This window comes from Chroicocephalus ridibundus, chromosome Z (genome assembly GCF_963924245.1).
Source record: "Chroicocephalus ridibundus chromosome Z, bChrRid1.1, whole genome shotgun sequence".
Lineage (NCBI taxonomy): Eukaryota > Metazoa > Chordata > Aves > Charadriiformes > Laridae > Chroicocephalus > Chroicocephalus ridibundus.
Window position 1 is genome coordinate 42,631,259 of NC_086316.1, and position 18,382 is coordinate 42,649,640.

Genomic DNA, 18,382 nt, shown 5'->3' on the forward strand with positions numbered 1-18,382 from the left:
AGAACTGGAAACTCTTCTAGCAGTGCTCTGTTCTCAACTTTTATTTCTCTCAGCTCGGTCGTCCCACCTAAGCTGCTGAGTATGTAGGAGCTGCTTTAGCTTTTCCCGTCATTCTGGACTGGGATTGCCTAGGTCAGTGTTTCAGCGAGGTAACTTTGAAGTTCAGCCAACTGTAGAGGTAGGGATCAGACCTCTCACTGTTGTATCACTTTAGGAGGGCCTTATTTTGCTCTCCAGCTGCCAGTCAGGACATGAAAGGACATTTGGTCAGAACTACCTTATTCTGTTTTTATGTTACGTATATTCAGGAGTTAATTGAATTGTCTGTCCATGGACTGGAATGACAAATTTTATTCAAGGTAGTCAAGCCCCGATGAAGAGAGTATCTTCCATAGAAGCAGTTATTCATTTGTCACTGTGGTCAGATGAAATCTCCACATTCTAGGTTGCAATAGTTGGATTATGCACAGATCTCATGTGAAGTATAGTCTGATGTCTATGCATAATATATTTGGATGAAAGCAAGAAAATTCAGATGTTTTTGTAATCTGTTGAAATGGAGCCTCTGGCATACTAATAAAACTTAGCTGCTTAAAGCTTCATGGTAAGAGCTGCAGTTCAGTTAATTTTAGAATAGTGATATTCAGCTTTTAAAGCATAGCCATGTCAGAAGTAAAAGGTGAAAGTAATTATTTTAGAAGTTCACTGATTCTAGATGCACGATTAATTTGTTCTGGTGCTCTTTCAGAATGATGATATTGAGACTGATATTAATAAACTGAAACCTAGACAGGAATTGGGAAGACCCATAGAAGAACTGAAAATGTATGAGCAATTTTTCCCAGAACTTTCAGAAAACTTTCAGGTAAAGTATATGATTCCCAGGGCATTCCTCATCATGATGGGTTGACTCTGGGAAACGCTTTGACATTCTTTTTTGGTGGATATTTCCTTGAACCAAAAAATAAGAGTCTGAAGTTCTAGATCCTAGTGTGAGTGTGCTACGTAGTGAGTTACTAGTTAAATGTTATGGGTTACTTTAATCTGACTGAGAAGGGTACTGTGGGCAGGTAGAAAGGAAACCTGTTTTCTGAGGTCGGATTACTGCACACAGTAGAAAGTAAAATAATGAGAAAGAATACAAGATTTCTGACAAAGATTAATTGTATTAGGTATTTCCTTAAATGCTGTGTACCTCTTTAAAGTAGTTGGTTAAAATGTCTGGGGAATCGCATTGATTTGGTAATTTGTTATTGATGAACCACTTGTTTATTGTTTTGACACTATCTTCTTATAAAAGCTGAAACTTCATCACTATGTTTATGTAAGTTTAAAACATGATAACTGTTGTCTTTTAATTACACTTATTTTGGATTATTGCAAAACATACCTCAGGAACAATGAAAGAGAAAGGTTTCTAGTATAAATAAAACTTTAGGAACTGTTTAGATTTTGTTGTGTTGCATTTTGTTTAAATAAATCTTTCTATTATTTTTTTCCCTTTTGTTTTTTAAGGAATATGACTTAGTTTCCAAGGAACCAAAGCCTTTTGTACCTGATGCAAATCTGAGTGGACCTATTGTTGTTCCTACAGCAGGAGAGGAGCACTGTGTTGAAGCAAACCAAACAACAAAAGGAGTTGCTTTGAAGGAGAGTAATCCTTTATTGACAGAGGAATGCAATAGAAGGCCAGCCTTTCTGGAACTACCAAAGAAAGATAGTATCAAAGACAGTAGTTTACATCAGCAAAATGATCAAAGAAGCCTGCTTCCATCATGCCAGTGTCTAAGCCAAGAAATTGTGAAAGGCTTGGACAGAATCAGTCTGCAGAACAGTGCAAAAAATGATCAGTATTATGGTACAGGGTGTGTAATAAAGAAGGAAAGCAAAACTATCCTTACCACACCTGCTTTTAGTAAACCTTGTGAACATGTTTCACCCTGTGGAAGTAGCCTCTTTGAAGGATCATCTGTCCAGCTGGGAAAACTCTGCTGCACTGGAGTGGATTCAGAGGAGGAGGATTCCAGATCTAGTTCATCAGGGGAACAAATCATGCTTGAGGTCTCTGATGTATCACCAGTTCATGACTGTGACCTTTATATTGAAATGGTAAAAAACACAAAGTCTATTCCTGAATACTCAGAAGTGGCCTATCCAGATTATTTTGGCCATATTCCACCCCCATTTAAGGAGCCTATTCTGGAAAGGCCATATGGGGTGCAGAGGTGAGTTACCATACTTCTTTTTTGTTGTCTTCATTCCCTTGAGAAGCTGTTTTTAGGATGAGATTAAGAGGCATATATACAATGTTTACTTTGGCATCTAAAACTGTTTTCAGTGAGTGGGCGTTGATCAATGCCAAGGCATAAACCAAGGACACAATCTGATTCTGTAATTGCTAATTCTGTAATACAGTTTTTAAATACTAAGTTTAATTCATAGTCTCCCTTTCTGCCTTCCCACTGTCCCCATCTAAATTTTGTAGTTTGTAAAATAAAAAAACCCAAACAACAAAACAACCCCTAAAAATCCCCGACAAACAAACCAAAAAATGGCACCTGAATGCTCCCTTCAGGTCTTAGCAAAAATAGAACAGTTAGTAGTTTAAAGGTACTTCAGCTCTTCTCTTTGCTGTGCTGACAAAGCTATCTTTCAGGAAAAAGTAGTGGGGAAAAATTAAAAAAATAGTACACCTAAGTGTCTGTTCTTTAGCGTTTGCAGTATAACAGGATTTAGAGGTAGCAAATGCTGAGGATGCAGTTTGTGGTAGGTCCTGCAGAATGACACACAATAAACACAGAATGAAAAATAAAACAAACCAACAAAAACCAACACATCAACTCCCCCATTTTTTTCTTCACTGAGAGATGTTAGAATATGGTGAAGGGTGATGTGACTCTTCAGAATAATTTGTAGAGTGGTATGAAGAACTGGCTCATATGCATAGTAAGTTACTATAAAGAGAAATGAGCATGTTATCAAAACATGTAATAGTAGGTATGAGACCTTGCCACTTCCTTAATTATTATATTGAATGCTTTCAGCTTTATACTCATATCTTTAACCAGTTTCATGAGATTCTTCATATTTACATTTAGTTATTAAAATGGATAAGAGATTAAATGTCTTTAGGCTGTATAATTAAAATCTTTTGCTGTTTCACACATTGTAAAAAAGTGATCTTCCTAGTGAAATGACCAAGTGTTGGAACACTAATGACATAATGAATATAGCATTACTAGAAGGCATGGTTCAGTGTTGAAGGACAAGAATCTTACCTATAAGCTTCTTTTTAGATAAATTCAGCTGATTTAGAAGGGAGATACTTTTGAGTCAGAAATCACCTAGAACTGCATTTTAAGAAAATCTTGCAAATCTTCATGTATATTTTTGTAGGACTTCATAATTCTAAACTTTCCTGAGTAAAATTGCGTGAAGTCAGATAAAATTCATCATTCCAGTGCTCCTTCTTCAAATTTAAAGCACTGTATTAAGTCTGACTTTTAACCAACAAACCCACTTGTGTGGTTATACGTAAAGCTGATTTCTAAATTGTGAACATAATTCCAGAGTACGTTGTATTTTAACTTTAAAATGGTTTATTTTTGTTGCATTTTCTAGGTTGAAAGTAACATTTTTAGGTATTGTGTGAAACAAGAGTGAAATACCCTGTAATATTGCTAAACTTAAATCAAAAATCCTGTATCACCTTTTGAAGTTACACTGTTCTAAGAATTCACTTTTCTACAAATGACTCAGTCTTGTTACTGCAATGTAACAAACTTCTGAGAAGGCAACCCATTTAAAAAGGGCTTAACCTTTTTAGAAATTTATGGGAACGTGGTGAAATGAGTTTGGTCAGGGACATGGAGGCGCTTTTAAGTCTCTTACAAAGCTGTGTCCAAATTCGTTTGGCATCCAGTGGGATTTACATTCTCCTTAATGTAAGCAGTTAGTTACTAGTCAGCAGCTAAGTTTTCTTAGAAAACAAATTGTTGCCTTAATGCATCCTTGTAATTTAAGAAAATGTTATGGGGGGCTGAGGTGGGGAGTTAGTGGGTTTTCTTTTTAGTTTTATTAGATAAATGGGGCATGGAGTTTGGGGAGTTTTTTTTAGTTTTGCAGTATGCTAGGAGACTCAATGTTTTTGAATTTGTGCTTTGGAGTGCTTTTGCTTTTTCATTTACATTTAGTAATATGTAATTTTCACCAAATGTCTCAGCAAATTGCTGTTTTTTTTGGAAAAATATACTTGAGAATAACTGAAGTGTTTTATATTATTCTACCTTTTAGGGAAGAAAATTGTTACATAATTCAATATCCTATAAATCTGAGTTTAATTTCCTACTTTTTACCATTCCTTAATATTTTAGGTTGGTTTATGCTATACACTTTAGTATTTTCTAGTCACTTTAGTATTTTCTGATCATCTGACACTTAAAAGTGATCATCAGGTAACTCAGGATCCACAAAGGACTAATCTATGAACGCAAAACTCCACATCAACAGTGTTGTGTTTATATTTTTTCCTTTAATTACCTTAAAGTAGCTTCTCTTTTCTCTTGAATTTTTGGAACCTGAAAATGTCTGCTACTACTTTTCCTTTTTGTGTGCATCTTGAACACCACTTCTTCTTTCCTTTTTTCTACATTAGTTATTACTGTGGTATTTCAATGCCTGACATTCATTAATGGATTTTGTCTTGGCTAAACTCCTGTGATGATAGGAAGTATTATGACCCTTTAGAGCTGAGGTCATTCTGAGATCTAAGGAGTTGCTCAAGATCAAAAATCTGTAGTTCTGCTCTGAGCTGAAGCTGATCAGATAGATTGTGGTGAGTCAGCCTCTTTACAGTTTTGTCAGTACCTTGGACTTGTGACTTGTTGTCTTTTCCAGTTGGTTTTAATTTAATAAGAGGCCCTAGAGTTGTGCACTTACCTCCTTACGCCTGAACGTACTTTACCACTGTGTTCCTGTATTATTCATTGTTAATCTGCCTCCTTTTCTTCTTATTGCAGGTGCTGTGCAAGCTTTTCCACACAGCTCTGCCACTATATTTCATTCTTGAACTGCAACACATTCTTACTTTTCCAAACCAGGACCTAGATACTACCAGTTGTGCAATGGTTTTATGATCTGGATAAGCATACACCTGACATTTGGCTGACATCACCAAATTCATTCTTATTTGTTACCTAGTTGATAAATGAACCTATATCTCCAGAGGTGAAAAGCTAGTGCACTAACACACTCACTGCACGACCTACTCTCTAAAACTCTTTAATTTTAGTTATGGTAGGACTCATGTAAGTTACTAATGTTATCAAGAGCTGTCCTGGATTAAAGCATTAACATAAGTAATGTTTGAGTAATTCCTGCTTCTACTATAAAGTATGAAATGGTGCATCTTTTTTTCCATACGATAAAACCCAGTGGGGTCGTGTGCATGACAACTCAGTTCCCTCACATACAAATATCAGACTCAGTCAGCTGTGAATGCAGGTATTTAAACTTAAGTACACTTAGTTTGTGCACATAAGTGGGGGTGAGGCTGAGGTCTCTCTGAAAATCTGTCCCACTGTCTTCATGTCAGCTTTGTTGGTTTACATTGTTGTATGAGGTAATTCCTCTTTTGTAATTGGAAATAATATGCAACAATTTAAATGTTAACGCTGTTTTTTATTTTAGGACAAAAATCTCTCAAGATATTGAAAGACTGATTCATCAAAATGACATTATAGACAGAGTTGTGTATGACCTTGATAATTTGAGGTACGTTTTTACCCTTCTGAAAACAATATTCGGCAAATACTCTAACCCTGTTCTACTTTCTCTGCGGTATCATCTGTAAAACTTAAAGCAGTACTATTATTGAAGTTCCACCTGAACATGAGAAGTAACTTCTTTACTTTGAGGGTGGCAGAGCACTGGGACAGACTTCAGTGAAAGTTTCATCTGGTGTTAACAGCGTTTCTGCTATCCAGGCTGTATTTAGAAGAAGGTTCAAAATAATTTCTAAATTACCAAGTTAGGGCTAAAATAGACTTAATGGGTTTGGTTTAGTTAATTTTTTTTATTATTAATTTTGGTCCCTTTTCTTTTTCTATTTATAGTTTTTCAATACCAGAGGAAGCAGATGTTTTGAAGTTTAATTCCAAATTTGAATCTGGAAACCTGCGCAAAGTTATTCAGATCAGAAAGTAAGATATTTCAACTCTTCTTTTCACACTTAAGGCCTTTTATTTCTGCTCCTTAAAAAAAGATTGATTTGTTTTTGTTAATCTTTAGAAATGAGTATGATCTAATACTGAACTCGGATATAAATAGCAATCATTATCATCAATGGTTTTACTTTGAAGTCAGTGGAATGAAAACTGGCATTGGTTACCGGTTTAACATCATCAACTGTGAAAAGTCAAACAGTCAGTTTAACTACGGTAAGATGCATTTCCCATATTTTGAGAAGAAATTCATAGAAAAATATCTGTGCTAGAGAGTTCAGGATCAGTAGCATATTCACGTTGTCAGATCAGATTCTTTTTTAACAGTATTACTAGAAAATATTTTGACAAATTTAATTTTAAAAGAAAGTGTCTTAAAACAGTGGCATTCAGTTTTTAAAATGAAGTTTAGTTGTAAGTGAGGCCAAAGCAGAAGAAATCTGCTGGTGGCTGCAGCTGAAATTTATCCTAAGACCACTAGTGTGACAATACCAAAGCCTGTTGAACAACACAGCTGCAGGAGGAATGACAGCTGTCATCATCGATCCCTTTCTGCATAGAGGTGTGTTTTCAAATGTGAAAGTAAGCGAAGACATTCTCAAACTGTTTTGTCTTATTGATGGGAAGAGAGGCACGTTATTTGAGAAGGAAAAGTAAGTCTCCTTTGAAATGTTGGGCTTCATAGGTGACCCTTGTCTCCAATGAGTAATGTTTGCTGTTTGTACCTCATTCAAAAGTACTGGCTTACTGAATATGCCTTTCTTTCACTTGTCAGAGGCAGGGAGTGTGGTGTGTGTGCCATTCAACTTAAACCCATTTGTTTTGTGAGGGTTTTTTTTTTTCTGCTGTGTTTTCTGAAATTCATCCTTTAAGAAAGAGGAGGAGAACCTCCTCTTTCCCCACCCCCAACCTCAAACTCTTGGAATAGAGTAACATCATATTATTCTTTGTCATAATTGAACAGTTCACATTGATAAAATCCAAGAATACCAGGTAGCTTGACCAGATGCTTTGAAATTATTTACTAATCTTCATCAGTTACCTTAGATCTTCATTCATATGTTGCATATGGTTACCTGATAGTTACTTTTGTTTTAATTGAATCATTCAATGTATTTGGCTAATTATCTAACTAGTAAATGAGGTTCAATTAATAGGTATTATTTTCTACTCTAATTTCATATTAAGTATTCAACTCAGTTATACTTAATATTAACTGAAGTACACCCTCCAAAAAATGCAAATGTTAAAGAGTTACTGTTTTTTAAAAAAAAAAAATTGTCCTGAAACTTCGGTTATTTTCCAGCTATCTAGGTTAATGGATGATAGTATCAACATATAAGTGTTGTTGTGGTCCATTACTGCTAAGATTAAGCATTAAATTGAGATGTATCTTCTTCTTTAAGGTATGCAGCCCCTCATGTATTCTGTTCAAGAAGCATTAAATTCGCGACCATGTTGGACTCGTGTTGGGACAGATATTTGTTACTATAAGTAAGTACACCAATCAAACATACAGCAAATTTCACACTGAAGATTAGTATGAGGTACAATTTCTGAGGATTTATGTTTGCTTCTGAGTTTGATAATGCTGTTTTAATAGTTCTGTTGTGAATAGAATTTTCTTCCTGAGATAATATGGAGAGTAACACAAGTGACTGAAATACACAGGGTCTTATTTTGTTAGCACACTGCTTTTCATCTTTTATACTTCTGTCAGAAATTGCATACTGTTACAGAGAAGCTTTCAATGGAATGTATATGTGCATGCTTACTCAGAATTTTAATAGTGACTTCCAGTAATACTGATCACATGTTGCTTGTGATTAGGCTCCTGTCTTCTATGGTGCAATCATTGTAGAGCAATCCTGGAACACAGGATGAGGTGGTACAGCATATCTATGCGTTACCCTTCTTGGTTGACAGTTGTTTGCTTCCTTTTTTTTTTGTTTTGTTATTTGTTTTTGTTTACTCGCTTATTCCCAATATGAATGAATGTATATCACTGCTATAATAAAGCATCTTTACAGATGGTAGGAACCAGTGTATTTAACCTGGATGTATGCATCAGAAAAATACAATCACTAAAAATCTTCCGGGCTCTTGGAATGTGTGTTTAGGTATAGTCAATGATATGAAAAAAATTATTGTCATGTGTTAAAATACCTAATTGCCTTCATTTTACTCGTAGAAATCACTTTTCAAGAAGTTCAATTGCTGCTGGAGGTCAGAAAGGAAAATCTTATTACACGATTACGTTCACAGTGACTTTCCAACATAAAGATGATGTCTGCTACTTTGCTTACCATTATCCATATACATACTCAACTTTAAAGGTAAGCAGATTATGATTTATTATGTAGATAAATATTTATACTTTTGGACAATGAGAAACACAAGCATTCATGAGTTAATTCTTTTTATTTCTTTTTATAAAGAAAAATGCTCCTTAAAATGGACAATTTTCATAAAATATTAGTGTTTAGACTGGTGGATTGTGTAGGTTGATCTAAAGAACAGTCCCAAGGAAAATAAAATTGATACTTATTTGCAATCTAAATGGATTTTCTGGGAATAATAATTCATAACTGACTGGAAACGGTGCTAACTGGATGAAGTATTTGTGTCTAAGTCAAATGACTCATATCCTGCTGGTCTACCTATGCCTCTGCATAACTGACCTATTCAAGTTATTATATTCAAGATAATTAGAGACCTTTCTGTGATAATGAATTGACTGAAGTAGTGTTGTGAAGCTTTTAGGACTAAGCAAAGCTCTTGGCTAGAATGTCTGCTGGTTATTTCTGTCATAGCGATAAAAGCGAACTTGGGGATTCAGTAGCCAGAGCGTGACAATGTTTAATTCAGCTTTTTATTAAGCCATACTTGCTCTTGGAAGAAGTACCTATTAAGGGATGTTATACGCCTCTATCAGCTCTGGGGTCTGGTGGTTCCTCCTGCTCAGCTTCTGGAGCCCAGGGAAGGGACCCAGGGGTGTCTGTCCCAGGCTGATGGACATGTCTGCTGCTTTCCTGATTGCTTGTAGGTTCAACCACTAGCGAGTCTGAGTGTGTATCCCAAAGAGAGAGAGAGAGAGACTCGCGCACACAGGCTTGCACATCCCCCTCACCCCAAGCACAGCTGGCTGCACGGACACCCGTGTGTAACACTCCCAGGACTTGCTTAAAACATAACTACAGACACGCAAGTCCCTTTCCTCCTCTCCAGCTTGTAAGGATGGCTGTTCACTAGTAAAAGTACACACCCACACACCCTCTAGAATCGCAAGCACATGCACATTTGTGGACGACTGGCATGGCCCCTCCATGCCATACCCCTGCCTTGATTCCGTTGTCTCTTACCTGCTGTGCAGGCCTCCATCTTGCAGGCTAGTCCAGCCTGACGCTCACTAGCACACAGATGCGTGCGCTCACATGCTTTTCTCACAGGCACTCTGCAGTTGTTGTTCCCCTCAGATGCCAGCATGGACTTTCTGCCCAGCTGGTACTCCTGCCTCCACCTGGGGCCTTGTCCTGGCTGGGCAGTGGACCTTGAAGTTTGCTAGCAAATTGCACACGCAGCCCCCCATGCACACTAGCTTTGGGGAAGGTGCATATGCTTGTCCCCAGCCCCCAGCAGCTGGTACCAGGCTCATAGGCTCGTAACCCATGTTCCTAGTCTAGGTGCTGACACTGAGACACCCTCCCTTGCTTCACGCTTATCACCCTGCTAGCTGGTTTTTGGGACACGCACTGTTCTTGCCCCAGTGGCTGGACACTAAGACCCTTACCCACTCCAGTAGCTGGCACTGAGACCCCCTCTTGCTTCTGTTGCTGACACCACAGACCGAGGGGTGCCTACACTGCCTGCAGCTCTAGCTGGTGGCACCAAGTCTGCTTGCTTCGATCCCAACAGTAGCTGGCACTTTGGACACAAAATCTGTCGTGCCCACACAGATGCTCGCAAGAGGTGTGGCCGCTCCAACTACTGATGCTGAAACCCTTGCTCATTGCAGTTGCTGGCCCCAAATCCACTCAGACCAGTCTTGTTATTAGTTGCACCTACCCCACACAGCACTGGCATGTGTGGGATAGAGAGCAAGGCTGCATGGAGAGATAGCTAAGGGCAGACCTTAGGGATCAGGTGCAGAAGATCTGTATAGCCCCACAAGCCCTCCTTGAATATCCCAAATGCACGTTCCCCTTGTTTCCTCCTTGACCCTCAAGGGAACATCTCCAAAGCCTTGCCTTGTACATCCTTAATGGCCTGTCAGTTAGAGACTGGAGAGACTTTGGTCTTTGCTATTGTTTCTGTTATGTCTGTTATGTCTTGTCTTCCATGATTGTTTCTCTCTGTTCCCGTGTATTGCTTCTGCTTCCGTGAACAGATAACCTTAATGAAGCAGAGGTTCTCGCCTTCCACATAGATTTAGAGTATCATCCGGTAGAAAATAATGTACCCTCTGTGCCTTCAGCTTCTTCAAAGCAGTTGGAAAAAACAGACTTTATAAAGAGAAATAGTCAGTCAGAGATGTAGAGAATGATATTTCATGGTAAAAATTATGATGGAAACTTGAACGTTGTTTAGAAAACCAAAAAGAAAGGTTGATTAAATAGTACCTGTGGAATACACTGTGATATGTGACTGCAAAAGATTTGAAGTATTTTTTCGTTATTTTTGGGATGAAGATGCACCTTCAGAAGCTGGAATCTATGCACAACCCTCAACAAATATATTTTCGACAACACGTTCTCTGTGAGACCCTGGCTGGCAACAACTGTCCCTTAGTCACTATTACAGCCATGCCAGAGTCCAATTACTATGAACATATCTGTCAGTTCAGTAAGTATGACTTTTCATTCTCATCAACTGAAAATAATGTAAAACTAGCTCTTTATGAAAAAAAAAATCAGTATTAACTATTGTGCATTGTAAAAATAGCAATGTAAAATAAGGTTAATTAATTAAATGAAATTAAGAGTCGTCAATATTTAGGATTTGCTTTGTGTTTAATAATATTTATTTGTGGTAGTCAAATAAGGATATTTATATTTGGATATATAAAAGTATATATAGTCTTATATTTTAAATCAGTTGCTAGATATTTTTTTGTTACATTTTGCAGACAACACTTCTTGGAAAAGAGTTCCTGACTTCTGAGTAACTTTTTTCTCCAAATGCTTGGGTTATTTCCTTGTCAAAAGATCTTTCATAAACCCAATATCTAAGCTACTGCGATTTGAAGTGAGCTTTAGTTATGACAGCATTCCTGGTTTGTTCCTCCACCACAGTATTTTTCTTGGCTATTGGGAAAAAAAAAAGCCATCAAAGTCAGCATATCATAATTGCCAGCTCAAACTACTTCTGACTGTATAATTGTCCAACTGAATTTAAAGCTCCATTGTGAGAGTTCTGTAATTAGCAGAATTACAGCAGAATTAGCAGTTCTGTTATTAGAAAATAACAATACTCTGGCAAACTCTGTCAGTAATACTGATACTCATTAATATTCAACTCCCAAATACTGTATTTTACACTGTAATAAATGGAGCTGGCCTACTGCCTCTTTTTTCAATTAACAAACTGTTCACTTAGCTTGAATCATATTTTGCCACTTCTGTGCATACTTCTTTTAGGGAATCGTCCTTATGTTTTCCTATCTGCTCGAGTACATCCTGGAGAGACTAATGCAAGCTGGGTTATGAAGGGAACACTGGAATACCTTATGAGCAATAATCCAAGTGCCCAATGTTTACGAGAATCTTATATTTTCAAAATTATTCCTATGCTCAATCCAGATGGTGTCATCAATGGAAAGTAAGCATAAGTTTACTCACAAATATGTAACCTGTACTACTAAGTCTTTGCATCTGTTATTTTAAAAAAAAACAAACAAAAAAGAAAATCTAAACTAATCCCGAAAACATACAAACGCAATACTTAATATGAAAAAAACAACCACTTACAAAATTGCTAGGATTTTTCAATTTTTTGGCATTTTAAAGGCAGATGCACTGTTCCGTGAATTTCAGTTTTATAAAAAGTATTTTTAGTTGTTCATGGATAATAATCATTCCTATGTGATTTGACATTGCATTTTAATTGTCTCTCTCAACTACAGTTTTGGATGGGTGTAGAGTGTTATATGAGAGCATATCTGCTTTTTTAGGAAAAGCTAAACAAGTTCTCATAAAAAAGAACAGTCCTTGTATCTGAGAAAGCTTTTTATGTAACTTTTCTCTTTTTTTTTTTTTAGTTATAGTTTTTAGAAGGATGTTATGGAAATGGCTGTTTTCAAATGTTATTAAAAGGGGGAAAGTTAATAGATGTGCAAGAGCAAGGGTAAGAGAGTATCCTGATTTAATTTATTAATGGTAATTCTTTCACTTACTACCACTTTTCTTAATAAATTTAAGGGATATTTCAGAACCTTTTGATACTGCTATGAGTAAGCATTCAGCAATCTACATTTACTTGGTTACGGGGAATTCATATGAACTGGAAATTTTCGCATGGTGAATCTACAGTTCCTTCTTACCTAGTTATGGGTAGTATTTTAAAAGGTTTTGTGGACAAAATAAAAATCAAAGCAATTGTGGATTTATGTAGAACCCTGTCTTTATATATGTAAAAGCATGTATATAACAGAACCACTGGAATTAAATCATTCAGAATACAAGTGAAAGTTTAATACAAGAAATCTGTCCCAGCAGACACACCTAAACACAGATGTACTGAAGATGACTGCATGAACATGAATTTCTGCAAGTTTGAAAGTTCTTGCTGATAGTTTACTGAATACAGAGATGATCCTTATTTGTTTGCTGGGATTTTTAGTTGTCTTTTTTTTCTCACAGCTACTTGTCTCCTAGCAACCTCATGTTTCAAGTCTTAGATTTCTGGTTTACATTAGTCTTTATATTACAGAAATTAAGACACCAAAACTGTAAAAATGCCATATATTCGAAATTAGTGATTTTGAACTAGCATTTGAATAGAATTGCAAGCATTTAGTTTCAACAGCAAATAAGCAAGATTACAACTGACTTCATGTAAGAAGCTGCTTCTAATTTATTTTTAGATTTTCTGTAACATAACTTAAAAACCCCCAAACACTTCTGTTATTTGACGTGTTAGAAAACTGAAGTTTGTTTCTTGCCAGACTCCTTCCAAAGAAGCAGTGGTGACAAGGAAAACTTGAGGTGGGGGGGAGGCTTATTTAACAGTATGATAATATAGACTACATCATGCGTTTTTCCACCCCCCCACAATAGCCACCGTTGCTCTTTAAGTGGAGAAGATTTAAACAGACAGTGGCAAAATCCAAATCCAGATCTGCATCCCACTATTTACCATGCTAAAGGGTTACTGCAATATCTGGCTGCTATAAAACGTTTACCTGTGGTGAGTATGTGTGTGTAAGCAATTCTGAATCTTTTTAACCTTGTCTGAGTAGCTAGTCTGTAAAGTAAACATTTTAATACGGTCTTGTAAACTGTGTCATGCTTAACTTTGGGTTGGAGGACTGGTCTTCTGTAAACCTTTAGATCTAAATCTGTTCCTTTACTAGGGTAGAAGGTTAAACCTTGCTTAGATGAATCCTATGGTTTTTGTCTTAATGCACAAGTTAATTATATAAGGAGTTGTGTTTCTTAATTCTTTGGAACTTTCAACAGTACAAATAAAAATTTGTATTTGTCCTTCTACTATTGTTATAAAATGTTACTTCCATATGCCTTGGCTTTATTTTGCCAAATGATTTGTTGTAGGTTTACTGTGATTATCATGGTCACTCTCGTAAAAAGAATGTATTTATGTATGGCTGCAGCATCAAAGAGACAATGTGGCACACAAATGTTAATGCTGCCTCTTGTGACCTGATGGAAGACCCTGGTTACAGGGTAAGTTTGGCGTTTGTACCTTTTCACTTGGCATGAATTGGGAATATACTTTTCAAATAGCTTCCCAAGATTATTCTGTGCACATCGTGACTTTCTAAATAAGTCTGTTTATGCTATAATTATTTCTTCTTAGTTCATGAGTGTATTTCAAAGTATTTTGAAAGCTTTAAACATTGTACACTAATACAGCTAAGGATTTAATGTTAATAGAGCGCTTCATTTTTTTGAGTCTTTGTACAAACGGGCTTTTTTGGGTTCAACATTACCATTATGGTGAGTATAAGGAAAATATGCTTCTGTAAATTTACAATTACTGGATGAAATAATGAGTCCTTTAAGCACGTGTCGTGGTTTAGCCTCAGACGGCAACAAAGAACCACGTGCCGCTCGCTCGCGCCTTCCTAATACAGGAAGAATCGTAAGAAAAGGCAAGACTCTTGGGATGAGACAAAGGCAGTTTAACAGGACAGCAAAGGGAACAAGCAAACAACAACAACAACACGGATAGGGGAATATACAAACACGATTACGGAACCGCCGCTCCCCGCCGCTCGCCGACCGGCCGGACCCGGGACGGGACGCCCCAGCCCGCTTTTAAGCAGCAACTTCCTGCCCCCTCCCCTGGCAGCTCAGGGTGGGCGTGGCTCACATGGCATGGAATACCAGGGAAAATTAACCCTATCCCCACCGGAACCAGGACATTATCCACCCCTTATTCCATACCATCTATGCCATGCCCAGCAGGTTCCAATGAATTGCCACCACTTTCCCCTGTTATATATATATATATATATATATATATACACACATATAATGCCCTTAATTTATGGGCCATCCCTCCAAAGTGTCCGTTGAGTTCTTTTAATCCACGGCTTTGGGCTCCATCTGTTAGAACAGTCTCTCAGGGCAGGTGAGATGCTGGGTGGTGCTGGTCTGTTGCATGCTGTATTTTTCGGAGCTTGTGACTGGTGCACCTGGTGTGGCTCATGCATGCAGTCCGTGGGCTGAAGATGTAGATCTTGAGGAAACTGCTGGGCGCCAGCTGCTGAGATCAGTTCTTATCCCATCATCCCTGTGCCTTACTTGTAGTACAACTGATAGCAATTATAGCAATGAGGACATATTTCTTCTCATTTTCTGGCAGTTTATTATATGGTGGGGCCTTTTCTGCACGCGTCACCTCCTCCTCTGGTGACATTCCGAAATCCTTGCCTTCTGGCCAGTCCATGATCACTTCCAGAATTCCTGGGCGACTGGGGTTTCCCATTCGAGTTCGCTGCGTGATCAGTGCAATCCACTTACTCCATGTAGCATCGGTTGCATGATGTGTGGTGGGGACCCTTTCTTTGAACATCCAACCCAGCACCGGCAGTCGAGGTGCTAAGAGGAGCTGTGCTTCTGTACCAACTACTTCCGAAGCAGCTCGAACCCCTTCATATGCTGCCAATATCTCTTTTTCTGTTGGAGTGTAGCGGGCTTCAGATCCTCTGTATCCCCGACTCCAAAACCCTAGGGGTCGACCTCGAGTCTCCCCTGGTGCTTTCTGCCAGAGGCTCCAGGTAGGGCCGTTCTCCCCGGCTGCGGTGTAGAGCACATTTTTAACATCTTGTCCTGCCCGGACTGGCCCCAGGGCCACTGCATGGACTATTTCCTGTTTGATTTGTTCAAAAGCTTGTCGTTGCTCAGGACCCCATTTAAAATCATTCTTCTTCCGGGTTACTTGATACAGAGGGCTTACAATTTGACTGTAATCTGGGATATGCATTCTCCAAAAACCCACAATACCTAAGAAAGCCTGTGTTTCCTTTTTACTAGTTGGTGGAGACATAGCTGCTATTTTGTTGATCACATCCATTGGGATCTGACGGCGTCCATCTTGCCATTTTATTCCTAAAAACTGGATCTCCTGCGCAGGTCCCTTGACCTTACTTCGCTTTATAGCAAAACCAGCGTTCAGAAGGATTTGGACTATTTTACTCCCTTTCTCAAAAACTTCTTCTGCTGTGTTTCCCCATACAATGATGTCATCAATGTACTGCAGATGTTCTGGAGCTTCACCCTGTTCCAGTGCAGTCTGGATCAGTCCATGGCAAATGGTGGGACTGTGTTTCCACCCCTGGGGCAGTCGATTCCAGGTGTATTGGACGTCCCTCCAAGTGAAAGCAAACTGTGGCCTGCACTCTGCTGCCAAAGGGATTGAGAAGAATGCATTCGCTATATCAATCGTGGCATACCACTTGGCTGCCTTGGACTCCAGTTCGTACTGGAGTTCTAGCATGTCCGGCACGGCAGCACTCAGCGGTGGCGTGACTTCATTCAGACCACGATAGTCTACAGTTAGCCTCCACTCTCCATTAGATTTTCGCACCGGCCATATGGGACTGTTAAAGGGTGAGCGAGTCTTGCTGATCACTCCTTGAACCTCTAGTTGACGAATCAGCTCATGGATGGGAATCAGAGAGTCTCGGTTAGTGCGATACTGCTGCCGATGCACCGTTGTGGTAGCAATCGGCACCTGTTGTTCTTTGACCCTCAATAACCCCACAACAGAAGAATCCTCCGAGAGACCAGGCAAGGCAGACAACTGTTTAACTTCCTCTGTCTCCAAAGCAGCTATGCCAAAGGCCCAGCGGTACCCTTTTGGGTCCTTAAAATACCCTCTCCTGAGGTAATCTATACCAAGGATGCATGGAGCCTCTGGGCCAGTCACAATGGGATGCTTTTGCCACTCATTCCCAGTTAGGCTCACTTCTGCCTCCAGTACAGTCAACTCTTGGGATCCCCCTGTCACCCCAGAAATACAAATGGGTTCTGCCCCTCTATAGCTTGATGGTATTAAAGTACACTGCGCACCCGTGTCCACTAGAGCCTTATACTCCTGTGGGTCTGATGTGCCAGGCCATCGAATCCACACCGTCCAATAAACCCGGTTGTCCCTTTCCTCCACCTGGCCGGAGGCAGGGCCCCCCTAATACTGGTCATAGTATCCATTACTCACTTCTTGCATAAATGACTTGGAAGTTCCTTCAAGAGGATCAGAAGCAAGATCAGGCCTTCTGCTTTGTCTGGGGAACGGCCCACTGGAAACTGGGGCGGCACTTTTCCTGGAGGGATCCCCTTTTGTGGTTGTCCTTCCTTGCAACTCCTGTACCCGTGTCCGCAGGATCGAAGTAGGTTGTCCATCCCACTTCCTCATGTCCTCTCCATGGTCCCGCAGGTAGAACCACGGGGTGCCTCGTGGTGTGTACCCTCTGTACTCTCTCTCTTGAGTGGAGAAATGCCTGCTTCTAATAGCTGAGATGCTGGCCCGTGCAGGTGGGGAGTAGAACATATTCTCTTCAAGTTGCTGGACCTTCCGCGACAGTTTCTCCACAGCTGAGACAAGGGGGGAAGAGAGACTTTCTTCATATCGCCGGAGCCGGCCAGCTACCTCATCCCTCTTCCAGACATGGTAAACAGCATCGCAGGGAGTACATAAGCCATATAGGAATTTATGTAACACAGCCATGAGAACAAACCAAACAACATGATGACCAGTGACTATTTACCTAATAAAATAAATGCATACAAAAAAAAAACCAAAACCGTTTTTTTCCACGTTCTAGTTGGATTCTGTTGTTATCTCAACCCTTCGAGCCCCACGTTGGGCACCAAAAAGGACTGTCGTGGTTTAGCCTCAGACGGCAACAAAGAACCACATGCCGCTCGCTCGCGCCTTCCTGATACAGGAAGGATCGTAAGAAAAGGCAAGACTCTTGGGTTGGGACAAAGGCAGTTTAACAGGACAGCAAAGGGAATAGGCAAACAACAACAATAACACGGATAGGGGAATATACAAAGGCGATTACGGAACCGCCGCTCCCCACCGCTCGCCGACCCGGACCCGGGACGCCCCAGCCCGCTTTTAAGCAGCAACTTCCTGCCCCCTCCCCTGGCAGCTCAGGGTGGGCGTGGCTCACATGGCATGGAATACCAGGAAAAATTAACCCTATCCCCACCGGAACCAGGACAGCATGGCAAACAATATTCTAGCAGCAAGAAAATAAAAATACTGAACTGCTCTGAGAAATACTAATTTTTATTTATGGGAATAGGCAAGGTTCCTCTTAAAGATGTGTAGTTAAGGCATGTGCCCCTAATACATATACATAATAAACTTGTACAAACAACATCCACTGCATTGTATAATCTTCTGGGCTCCCTGGCTCAAGAAGAACAGGGAACTGCTGGAGAGGGGACAGCAAAGGGCTACCAAGATCA

The 18,382-nt window shown here is 39.4% G+C and overlaps 1 protein-coding gene across 9 annotated transcripts in view; it reads left to right on the top strand.

Annotated features, from left to right (window-relative positions):
- Positions 1–18,382, top strand: part of AGTPBP1 (ATP/GTP binding carboxypeptidase 1) — an 81,973-nt gene that overhangs the window by 36,090 nt on the left and 27,501 nt on the right. For all 9 annotated transcript variants that reach the window (XR_010069026.1, XM_063319606.1, XM_063319608.1 and 6 more), the window contains exons 14-24: positions 749–865; positions 1,516–2,225; positions 5,689–5,772; positions 6,114–6,200; positions 6,289–6,437; positions 7,628–7,715; positions 8,413–8,557; positions 10,910–11,063; positions 11,858–12,038; positions 13,496–13,625; positions 13,991–14,122. Coding sequence is in view for 8 of the 9 variants with exons in the window: in XM_063319606.1 (XP_063175676.1) it covers positions 749–865; positions 1,516–2,225; positions 5,689–5,772; positions 6,114–6,200; positions 6,289–6,437; positions 7,628–7,715; positions 8,413–8,557; positions 10,910–11,063; positions 11,858–12,038; positions 13,496–13,625; positions 13,991–14,122 (1,977 nt within the window). In the remaining variant the exon portion in view is untranslated. The remainder of the gene's footprint in view (positions 1–748; positions 866–1,515; positions 2,226–5,688; positions 5,773–6,113; positions 6,201–6,288; positions 6,438–7,627; positions 7,716–8,412; positions 8,558–10,909; positions 11,064–11,857; positions 12,039–13,495; positions 13,626–13,990; positions 14,123–18,382) is intronic.